The sequence below is a fragment of the Mandrillus leucophaeus genome, unplaced genomic scaffold (genome assembly GCF_000951045.1).
Source record: "Mandrillus leucophaeus isolate KB7577 unplaced genomic scaffold, Mleu.le_1.0 Scaffold2, whole genome shotgun sequence".
In the NCBI taxonomy this organism is placed as follows: Eukaryota; Metazoa; Chordata; class Mammalia; order Primates; family Cercopithecidae; genus Mandrillus; species Mandrillus leucophaeus.
The window spans coordinates 13,394,834-13,406,312 of record NW_012102031.1 but is presented as its reverse complement, the minus strand read 5'-3'; the positions used below and the strand labels follow the sequence as shown (position 1 = coordinate 13,406,312).

General features: G+C 51.9%; 1 protein-coding gene across 3 annotated transcripts in view; it reads left to right on the top strand.

Annotated features, from left to right (window-relative positions):
* Positions 1 to 11,479, top strand: part of TCN2 (transcobalamin II) — a 28,044-nt gene continuing 16,565 nt past the window's right edge. The window contains exons 1-8 of one of the 3 annotated variants that reach the window (XM_011979057.1): positions 241 to 549; positions 3,443 to 3,543; positions 4,095 to 4,287; positions 5,893 to 6,062; positions 7,368 to 7,520; positions 8,316 to 8,488; positions 8,615 to 8,801; positions 10,329 to 10,494. In XM_011979057.1, the coding sequence (XP_011834447.1) occupies positions 4,154 to 4,287; positions 5,893 to 6,062; positions 7,368 to 7,520; positions 8,316 to 8,488; positions 8,615 to 8,801; positions 10,329 to 10,494 (983 nt within the window). In that variant the 5' untranslated portion in view covers positions 241 to 549; positions 3,443 to 3,543; positions 4,095 to 4,153. Of the gene's footprint in view, positions 550 to 3,442; positions 3,544 to 4,094; positions 4,288 to 5,892; positions 6,063 to 7,367; positions 7,521 to 8,315; positions 8,489 to 8,614; positions 8,802 to 10,328; positions 10,495 to 11,479 lie in introns of all 3 variants that reach the window. The other 2 variants (XM_011979055.1, XM_011979054.1) reach the window with 2 other exon arrangements.

The window sequence follows — 11,479 nt, the reverse complement described above, 5'->3', positions numbered from 1 at the left end:
GTCCTGGGCTAGGTGGGCACTACCAGGGGCTCCTTCTGTAAGGAGTACTAGGTAGGCACCCGGTCCTGCCGATCCACCACTGGAACAGCTAAGGGGACAGCAGACAGGCACGGTCGGACAGACTTGGCAGATCAGACGTCAGGCCCTCTGCGCTAGTCCCGGGCTCTTTAAGCAGGAACGTGGATGGCCTCAAGATGTCTCACATGGTCCCACTCACCCTCCTCCTCCCTTTGTTCCCTGCCTCCAGGAGGGCTGCTCTGCCCTTCCTTCCTCTGTTCTTTGGCCTTCTGTTCCCCGCCACCACAGACCTTTCCACCCTCTCTCTCTGCTGACTTAGCAGCGCATTGCAGGCCTGGAGGATTAATCAGTGACAGGAAGCTGCCTGTCTCGGAGCGGTGACCGGCTGTGGTCAGGAGAGCCTCAGCAGGGCCAGCCCCAGGAGTCTCTCCCGATTCCGGATCACTGCTCACCCACCTGCTGCTGCCATGAGGCACCTTGGGGCCTTCCTCTTCCTTCTGGGGGTCCTGGGGGCCCTCGCTGAGATCTGTGGTGAGTAACTCGCCTCTATCCTGTGCCTCGTTCCTTCTGGGTCCTTAGGAGGGTGACTGGGGCATAGGATGGGGGAACTTACCTGCCCCTCTGGGCTCCCATAGCAGTTTGGACTTAGCTGGACCTCAGCATTTAACACATCGTATTGCGATTGATTATATGTCTGACTCCTCACCAGACAAGATCTCCTCCGTTAATTCAGTCTTTAGTTCACACATTCGTTCAGCACATAGTTACTGAGCCTTTTCTCAGTGTTAGCCTTTGGGGAATGTGCAAGGCGTGAGACAAGTCTAATTCCTGCCATCCTAGAGCTTGTGTTCTGGGGAAGGGGGACGGACAAAAGAAATCAATGGTTAGGTGCTCCCACCTGAAATCCCAGCATTTTGGAAGACTGAGGCGGGAGGATCGCTTGAGTTCAACAGTTCGAGATCAGCCTGGGCAACATAGGGAGACCCCATCTCTACAAAAAATAAAAAAAATTAAAAAATAGCTGGGCATGGGGAAGACTTTCTGAGGACCGAGAGGGAACATGGGAGCTGAGACTCGAAGGAAGAAAAGGAGCTGGCAGGAAAGGAGTGGGGGACACACATTCTAGGCAGCAGGAAGTGAGTCTTCAGAGGTCCTGCCTGCTCCAGCTCTGTGCCCCAAGGGGTCTCTTGGAGCACACTGTCTCCTGGGACCTGTCTGTGAGTCTGAGCTCAGAGGCTCAGGGCTGCTCCTTCAGACAGGAGGCAGAAGGCAGGCTTCGGGACTCTGGGCCGCCCACGCCTCTTTTCCCCTCCTCTGCACCTAGGATTACGCTCAGCAATACACTTTCACCACCGTGGGCTCTTGTAACTCTGGGGAAACCCTGAGAGGTGGGTGCAGTCATATCCAGGTGTCAAGTAAAGAAGTCGAGGGTTGGAGGGGCTGAGTGACTCGCTTAGGGTGCTCCACCTTTACCAGAGCTTTGCTGAACTTAGTTTTTTAGAACTTTTCTTTTTTTGTTTTGTTTTTGGTTGAGACAGGTTCTCACTCTGTTGCCCAGGCTGGAGTGCAGTGGCACGATCTTGGCTCACTGCAACCTCTGCCTCGCGGGTTCAAGTGATCCCCCCACCTCAGCCTCCCAAGTAGCTGGGGACTACATGTGCATACCACCATGCTCGGCTAATTTTTGTATTTTTTTGTAGAGACAGGGTTTCGCCATGTTGCCCAGGCTGGTCTCCAACTCCTGGGCTCAAGTGATACTCTTGCTTTGGCCTCCCAAATTGCTGGGATTACAGGCGTGAGCCACTGTGCCCAGCCAGAACTCCAAGCCTCTCATCTGTGTTCCATAAATAAATCAGACTCCTCAGGTCTGGGCCCAGGAACCCCAGCTCTTGGTTCATGTCTGGACAGTTTCCCAGGGGAGTTCTGGGTTCAACCAGCCAGAACTTTCCCTCCTGCAGACCTGGCTGGCCTGGTCCTCAGCCTTGGACACTTAGTCCATTAGCCTGACCCCACAGGAACCCCCATCCCTTGGGGTCTGGGGAACCTTGAACTGGGGTTTGGGGTGCAAATATCTGTGCTAAGTCACTTAATTGCACCCAGCCTCATTCCTTTACCTGTAATAGGGCTAAGAATGCTCCCCTGCCTTCCTCCTTGGTGTAGTACAAAGGAGGATCCCATGACACCTGCTCTCCCAGTTTAAAGTTCTGTGTGTGTATTGTGAAATTGACAAGGATCACTGCACAAACGCTAATGCAAAGTGGGCTCCTGTGCTTCCTTTTCTCCTTCTTCTTCTTCTTCTTTTTTTAAAAATTTTCTTATAGAGATGAGGTCTCACTATATTGCATGGGGTTGGTTTCAAACTCCTAGGGTCAAGCAATCCTCCCACCTTGGCCTCCCAAAGTGCTGGTATTATAGGCGTGAGCCACTCTGTCTGGCTCCTGTGCTTGTGAATGTCAACAGCAATCAGCCCTTAGCTGGCCTGGCTGGGCTGGTAGGGCAAGAGCTCACCCAGGGCTGCTTTTATTACCCTAGGTGAATCTGCCTGGCCCCTTCCTTCTAAGGAGGCTGCTCTGTGGTTGTCAGTCTCTCCCTTTACAGCTGGATCCTGGTCTTTCAGTTTCTAACCCTGTGCTGACTAATCGTGCTGGAGGTGAGAGCCCAGGGTGAGGTCAGGGAACTTCCTTGTGAGTTTCAAGAAAAGGGAGAAGGAAAGAGAGGTGAGGAGGCACAGATGACCAGAGAGACACAGGCTGGGGGAGACTGAGACAGACCCAGAGAGCCTCAGAGACATTGTGGGAGAGAGACAGAGAAATGGAGATAGACATCAAAATTGGCTCTGAGTGAGAGAAAGGGAAAAAAGCAACCCCCCCAGTCTCTCTTCATTAACATCTGGTGAGAAACCAGTCATGTGCTCTGGTCTGGGCCCACACAGCAAAGGATTATGTAGGGTTTCATGCTAGTGGATGGCCACCTTATAGCAACAGATATCTGGAGCTGTCAGGAAAACAGACATGAGGTTGTGGGACCCAAATCCACAGAGATGGAGCTGTGTTCTAGGAGCTCTGGTCCTCGCACCAGGAGGCCCAGGAGGCAGATGAGGCATCTTGCAACAGCTCCTTTTCTTAGTCCCCTGGGATATGGCACAGTGGAGGCCACCATCAGGCAGCTGGAGCCCAGCAGCAACTGGGAGGCAGTAAACGGGGACAGAAAGTCCAAGGTGCCTCCAAGGCAAACTACTCTAAACTACCCTGTGCTGAGCTCAGGTCCCTTGGAACTATCCGTAAGGCTTCCACTTCCAGGGTGTTTCAGTATTTTGGTTGCACAGCTTCAAATAAATACAACTGCAACAGGTAAATGGCTGCAAAAGCTGTGGCTGTTTTCTAAGAGCTCATCTCACAATCTCAGATCCTCTTCACTTAAACAGAGATGGCAGGAAAAGCATTATTTTGAGATCTTCATGGAGGAAGTTCACCAGGCAGCCTCAATTCAGCAGCTGGAAGTCTGTGTTGTTTGAACATTTGATGTGTAACATGTTCTGCATGTGGGCTGATGTTTTTGTAAACGGGTAGTGCACACATTCAGCAGGGCACCAGAGAGCAGGGGCTTTGCAGTTAGTTCCATCCTTGGCTCTGCAACCTGGTGTAAGACATGACATGACTTTGAACTTCTGTTTCCTCTTTTGTGCAAAGCAATGATGACAGTATCTACATCACAGGACTGGCATGAGGACCAAGTGAGATTGGGCAAGGTGCCCGGGCACACCCCACAGCTTGGCATGCAGTCTCACCGTCACCGCTGATGGGCAGAGTGGTTGCCTGGCAATAGCATCCTCTACCTTCAGCCTGCCACCTCTTTCGCTGGCTGGCTCCAACTGCTCTTTTGGGATACATGCTTCCCCCCTTTTTCCCTCCCACTGCCTTTCAGTATGGCTGCAGTTCCCCCTGCAAGTTGGTGTGTGCTGGATGGAGGTGGGGGTGAGGACATGTATTCCCTGGGGAAGGCCCTGGTAACGTCAAAGCACTTCTTTGCTGGTGGCCTGGCCCTGTGACCTCACTTGCACCATTTTCTTTCCTAAGAAATACCAGAGGTGGACAGCCATCTAGTAGAGAAGTTGGGGCAGCACCTCTTGCCTTGGATGGACCGGCTTTCCCTGGAGCACCTGAACCCCAGCATCTATGTGGGCCTGCGCCTCTCCAGCCTGCAGGCGGGGACCAAGGAGGACCTCTACCTGCACAACCTCAAGCTTGCTTACCAGCAGTGCCTCCTAGGGTATTACCACAGTCTCTTCAATGGAGGGCCTTTCTCTGTGTATAGAATGAAGGGGTTGGTTGGATTAGATCAGAGATGCTAATGCAGGGCTCCTCTTGCTACTACTGCCCCTCCTCAGTGATGTCTGAGGCAGACATCGCTAATCCATGGCTGTACTCTTTTTTTGATAAGCCCAGGAGCAGCATCTGACTCTGTGCTCCCTTAGTGTGCCTGAGGTAGACATCACTAATCGATGACTGCAGTCTTCCACATTAAGCCTAGAAGCAGCATCTGACTCTGTGTGCTCCCCTCCCATGCATGAGGCAGACATCACTAATCCATGACCACACTCTTTCATACTGAGTCCAGAAGCAGCATCTTTTTTTTTTTCTTTTTTTTTTTTTCTCACTCTGTTGCCCAGGCTGGAGTGCAGTGGCACAATCTTGGCTCACTCCAACCTCCACCTCCCAGGTTCAAGTGATTCTTGTGCCTCAGCCACCTGACTAGCTGGGATTACAGGCATATGCCACCATGCCCAGCTAATTTTTGTATTTTTGGTAGAGACAGGGTTTTACCATGTTGGCCAGGCTGGTCTTGAACTCCTGACCTCAGGTAATTTGCCTGCCTTGGCCTCCCAAAGTGTTGGAATTATAGGCATAAGCCACTGCACCAACCCAAAAGCAGCATCTTTCTGTACTCCCTTTTCAAGAGGCATTACAGAGAGACCTGTTTTGGAGTTTGAATGAGAGGTAAATAATCAGGGGCAGCCATGAAGCACCTCTTCCTCAGACTCCCTCTTGAGAAGTGGATGCAGGGGTGGCAAGAAAAGAAGGCCAGGCATAGTTGCTCATACCTGTAATCCCAACATTTTGGAAGGCTGAGGCAGGAGGATTGCTTGAGCTCAGGAGTTCGAGACCAGCCTAGACAACATATTGAGACCACGTCTCTTAAAAAAAAAAAAAAAGAAAGAAAGAAACAAAAATAAAAAAAAATTAGCTAGGCGTAGTGACACATGCCTGTGGTCCCAGCTTCTCCGGAGGCTAAGGTGGGAGGATCTGTTGAGGCCAGGAGAACAAGGCTACAATGAGCTATGATGGCACCACTGTACTCCAGCCTGGGAGACAGAGTGAGACCCTATCTGAGTAAAAAAAATAAAAATCTGGCCGGGCATGATGGCTCACGCCTGTAATCCCAGCTACTCGGGAGGCCAAGGCAGAAGAATCACTTGAACTTGGGAGGCGGAGGTTGAGGTGAGCTGAGATCGCGCCACTGCCTCAGCAACAAGAGCGAAACTCTGTCTCAAAGAAAATAAATAAATAAAATAAAAAAATGAAAAAGAAAGGAGGGGGCATGTGGGTGAAGTATGGACAAAATAGTGGGGCAGGCACAGGTGATTTGGATGCAGGAGCCCTCGGAGTTTATCCTTGAATCTAATTGTTCATCTTTATTAAATATTTGTGGCATACACCTCACAAAAATATAGCTAACACACCTACTTTTGGTGCTTTTATTAACGCTTCCCACTGTTAAGATTTTTTCCATTTTGTGATGCTGGTGGGGTGGGCGCTCCAAGCAGGCTTACTGCGTGGCACTTTCTCACAAAGCCCTTAACTGGCCTTGTCCTAGGTCTGCCTTCAGCGAGGATGACAGTGACTGCCACGGCAAGCCTTCCATGGGCCAGCTGGCCCTCTACCTGCTCGCTCTCAGGGCCAACTGCGAGTTTGTTGGGGGCCACAAGGGGGACAGGCTGGTCTCACAGCTCAAGCGGTTCCTGGAGGATGAGAAGCGGGCCATTGGTGAGCAGACACCATCGGCTGGGGGTGGGGAGCACCTGGGAGGGCTCATCAGATGATATTCTCTAGTGAAAATCAGAACTTTGGGTTTTCTCCCCAGGTGTCTTTCCCACCATCCATTCTGCCCGTCTCACTGCCCACGTCGAGGCTCGAACCTGTCCCCATAGTCATCCTTGTTCTAGCCTTTCCCACGCTGCACACACTCTATTGACAGGTGTTTTCTGTTTTGTGTTTTTTGGTTTTTTTTTGAGACGGAGTTTTGTTCTTGTTGCCCAGGCTGGAGTACAATGGTATGATCTCAGCTCACCGCAATCTCCGCCTCCTGGGTTCAAGCGATTCTCTTGCCTTAGCCTCCCGAGTACCTGGGATTACAGGCATGCACCACGACACCCAGCTAATTTTGTATTTTTAGTAGAGATGGGGTTTCTCCATGTTGGTCAGGCTGGTCTTGAACTCCCGACCTCAGGTGATCCGCCTGCCTCAGCCTCCTAAGGTGCTGGGATTACAGGCATCAGCCACTGTGCCCGGCCCATTGGCTTGTATTGTATTGGCAAGCCACCAAGATTGACTTGATTATCCACCTTCGGGACAACTGGACAGCCTGCTTATGACTTACGCCTTTGTCTCTACTAGCTCTCCTGCCCTGACTTGACCCAGCACACAATAGCCAGAGCCAGCCTTTTCAATATAAACCTGATCTTGCTGGCACTGTTTAAACTCTGCAGGGGCCCCTCACTGCTCTGTGGCCCAGCCTGTCTACCCTTACCTTCTCCCCAGCTCTGCTCATCTGTTTTCTGCCTCCCACACACACCTGCCCTCTGTGGACTCCGGCCATACGGCTCTCTCTCATTTCTCAACTCATAAGCCGGTGTCTTCATACAGGCTCCCTCCATCTGGACTGGCTTCCCGACGTGCAGTTCACTCCTGCTCTACCTTTGGCTCTGCCTCCACCCATCCCCAGCCCTCTCCAGCATTACTTCCTTGGAGGATTCTGTCTTGACTTCCCAGCCGCCCAAATATCACTACTTGGTCTGCATTTCCATTACGATTGCAGTCTCATGAGCAATTGCTATGGTTGAGGCCTGAACTGCGCAGTGCCCATCTGCCATGGGTCTCCTGCTTCCTCGAAGCCCAGTGAGACGCACAGTGAGACCTCAGCACGTATGGGCTGAGGCAGTGAAGGAATGAAGGATCCCATGACCCAAAGGAGTGTATTGGAAAGTGCAGACCAGGGGTCCCATGCGCTGGTGGGGCTGGCTGCTGGGTGGGGGCAGAGAGGCAACCACTTGGTTTTTTTTTCCCTCCGAGGCCATGATCACAAGGGCCACCCCCACACTAGCTACTACCAGTATGGCCTGGGCATTCTGGCCCTGTGTCTCCACCAGAAGCGGGTCCATGCCAGCGTGGTAGACAAACTTCTGTATGCTGTGGAACCTCTCCACCAGGGCCACCACTCTGTGGGTGAGTAGGTCAGACCCTACCGAGGCCAGGCTGGCACTCCCTCAGTCCCCAGGCCTGCACTGATGACCTCCATACCCTGGCCCCACACTCACCTTTCCTTGGGACCCCTCCGTATCAAGTCTTTTAGGGGTGAATTGGTGGGGCTCATGGGTGATGCTCCAGCCGTGAGTCAGCTTTGGAGCTGGTAGGTGGATATCTTGAGGCCAGGAGTTCAAGACCAGGCCGGACAACATGGTAAAACCCCATCTCTACTAAAAATACGAAAGTTAGCTGGGCATGGTGGCACATGCCTATAGTCCCAGCTACTCGGGAGGCTGAGGCAGGAGAATCACTTGAACCTGGGAAGCGGAGGCTGCAGTGAGTAGAGATCACACCACTGCCTTGGGTAACAGAGTGAGACTCTGTCTCAAAAAATAAAAAATAAAATAAAACTCCCCTAGTGATTCCAACGTGTGGCCAAGTTTGGAAATAGGTGGTATAGGGTCAAGTCCTCTCGGGCCTCCCTCCTCCAGTCCTTCTCCCTAACCTCTAGCCCTCAAGTTGCAGAGTGATCAGCCAAACCAGTTTGCCCAGAAATGAGCAGTTTCCTGGGACATAGGATTTTCAGGGTCCAGACAAGGAAAGTCTTGGGCAGACCAGGTTGAGTTGGTGCCCTCAGCTGATCTGACCATGTTGCCCTTCTTCTCCAAGCCCTCCTGTGGTTGCCCATAGCTACAAGGGCCTGACTCTCAAGCCCCCACCTGTCCTGGCCCCTTGGCTCTCCAGCTCATCACGTGTTCTGTTCCCCTCTTCAAGACACAGCTGCCATGGCAGGCTTGGCATTCACCTGTCTGAAGCGCTCAAACTTCAACCCTGGTCGGAGACAACGGATCACCATGGCCATCAAGACAGTACGAGAGAAGATCTTGAAGGCCCAGACCCCCGAGGGCCACTTTGGGAATGTCTACAGCACCCCATTGGCATTACAGGTGGGAAAGAGACTCTGGAGCCATGGCCACCCTGGGGAACAGTGAGCGGGGAGTGTTCAGGGGCTGGAGCACCTAGCCCCTCCCCACCGGCTGACCTCCTCCCTCTCTTCCCCACTCTATCACCAGTTGCTTATGACCTCCTCCATGCCTGGGGCAGAGCTGGGAACAGCATGTCTCAAGGCGAGCGTTGCTTTGTTGGCCAGTCTGCAGGACGGAGCCTTCCAGAATGCTCTCATGATTTCCCAGCTGCTGCCTGTTCTGAACCACAAGACCTACATTGATCTGATCTTCCCAGACTGCCTGGCACCACGAGGTAGCCCAGCCTTTTGTGGAAGCACAGCCCTTTACAATCTGCTGCGCACACGTTGACGTCCCAGTGAGGGGAGGGTGCTTCGTCCTGATTTGCTGAGTCTGCACAAGTTTGTGGGTGTGCATGGGACACAGCAGCCAAAATGTGGTCACAGCTTCTGGAAGCTGACAGTGTGGGGAGGAAGACACTAAATGGAGAGCCCTGGGCATACCACTTGTGTGATACCCAGTACAGACATGTTTGAGCGAATGGATGAATGAATGAAGGAATGAATGAGGAGAGACACATTTTGGTTAACTCTAATACAACATGATAAGCCCCAGTAGCAGCATGATCCAGGCTTCCTCTGAGAAAGGGGCTAAGGAGATGATTGGATTTGCCAGTTAAGAATGGAGAAGGAGGCCAGGTGCAATGGCTCATGCTTGTAATCCCAACAATTTGGGAGGCCAAGGCAGGTGGCTCACCTGGGGTCAGGAGTTTAAGACCAGCCTGGCTAACATGGCAAAACTCCATCTATTAAAAATACAAAAAAGTAGCCGGGTGTGGTGGCGAGTGCCTGTAATCCCAGCGACTCAGGAGGCTGAGGCAAGAGAATCACTTGAACCCCAGAGGTGGAGGTTGCAGTGAGCTGAGATTGCGCCATTGCACTCCAGTCTGGGTGACAGAGTGAGACTCTGTCTCAAAATAAATAAATAAATAAAAAATAAAAAAAAAAAAACCAGAAAAAAGAAGAAAAGAATGGAGAAGGAGGAGGCTGGACACGGCGGCTCGTGCTTGTAATCCTAGCACTCTGGGAAGCTGAGGGGGGTGGATTGCCTGAGCCCAGGAGTTTGAGACCAGGCTAGGCAAGATGGTGAAACCCTGTCTCTACTAAAATACAAAAGATTAGCCAGGTGTGGTGGCTGATGCCTATAATCCCAGCTACTAGGGAGGCTGAGGCACAAGAATCACTTGAACCTGGGAGGCAGAGGTTGCAGTGAACCGAGATCGCGCCATGGCACTCCAGCCTGGGTGACAGTGTGAGACTCTGTCTCCAAAAAAAAAAAACAAGAATGGATAGAGTAGAGCCGAGAAGAGGCAGCAAGAACAAAGACACAGAGGTGCACAGAGTTTGAAGGAATTTTGAGGAATCGTCTTGCAAAAGAATGGAATCTGGGAGAATGATGGAGTGGAAGGCAGATGAATGAAGGGGAGGTGAGCCCATCAGGGTAACAGAGACGCATTGTGAACAAATACATGTTCTAGAAAGAGCCCTCTGGAGTGCTAGGTGCCAGAGAGGTGGGAGGAAGGATACTGGAAGCAGAGGAACCAGTGAGGGGTCTGATCTTGGGTGGTGGGAGATGTGGGGAATGAGGGACAGGGGAGGCTGGGATGGAAGCCAGGTTTCAGCTGAGCAGGTGGTGGTGGCATTGATGGAGATGAGGACTTGGGGAAGGACAAGGTCCAGGTGTCTTTGAGGGACGACAGGAAGACAAATATCCAGGATCCCTGTCCTCACACCAACTACCCCTTCCTTTCTCCCTGGCACAGTCATGTTGGAACCAGCTGCCGAGACCATTCCTCAGACCCAAGAGGTCATCAGTGTCACACTGCAGGTGCTTAGCCTCTTGCTGCCATACAGACAATCCATCTCTGTTCTTGCCGGGTCCACCGTGGAAGATGTCCTGAAGAAGGCCCATGAGTTAGGAGGATTCACGTGAGACTCCCACTTCCCAGTCCTCACCCCCACCCCAGCCCCACATGCCTGATACAGGGTCACGGAAGAGACAGGGGACAGAGGAGAGGGTTCCCTCGGGAGAGACACTGGCCCTGCTTCTGCTTCTACCTGCTCCGCTCCTTTGTTGCCCATGGTGTTATGGAAACAGGGAGCCATAGGCCAGCATTGTCATTGAGAGAGCAGGCTCTGGAGGCAGAACCCCCCAGTTGGAATCCCAGCTCTAACCAGCTAGGTTCCAGGTAGGCACCCACAATTCACTGAGGAGAACAGTCGTGCCCCCTCCCTGCAGGGCCAGTATGAGGAGTCCGGGAGTTAGTACACATAGAGATGGTGGCATGTGCTTTTTATATGTGCAAGTTCCAGCACGTAGCAAGCGCTCAACACAGCGTTGCTTTCATCAGAGTGAGAACTGCTTTTTGTTTGTTTGTTTGTTTTTAAAAGACAGGGTCTCACTCTGTCACCCAGGCTGGAGTGTAGTGGTGCAATCACGGCTCACTGCAGCCTCAAACTCTGGGGATGAAGCAACTCTACTGTCCTGCCTCAGCCTCCCGAATAGCTGAGAAAATAGGCACGTGCCACCCATCCCTGGCTAATGCTAATTTTTTTTTTTTTTTTTTTTTTTGAGCTAGGGTCTCTCTCTGTTGCCCAGGCTGGTCTCAAATTCCTGGCCTCAAACTATCCTCACACCTCAGGTTCTCAAAATATTGGGATTACAGGTGCGAGCCATCATGCTTAGCCAGAGTAAGAACTTTTTTTTTTTTTTTTTTTTTTGAGACAGAGTGTCACTCTGTTACCCAGGCTCTGGAGGCCCAACTTGTGTCTGTGCATTTATTTTTATTTATTTATTTATTTATTTTTTATCTTTTTTGAGACCGAGTCTCGCTCTGTCGCCCAGGCTGGAGTGCAGTGGCCGGATCTCAGCTCACTGCAAGCTCCGCCTCCCGGGTTTACGCCATTCTCCTGC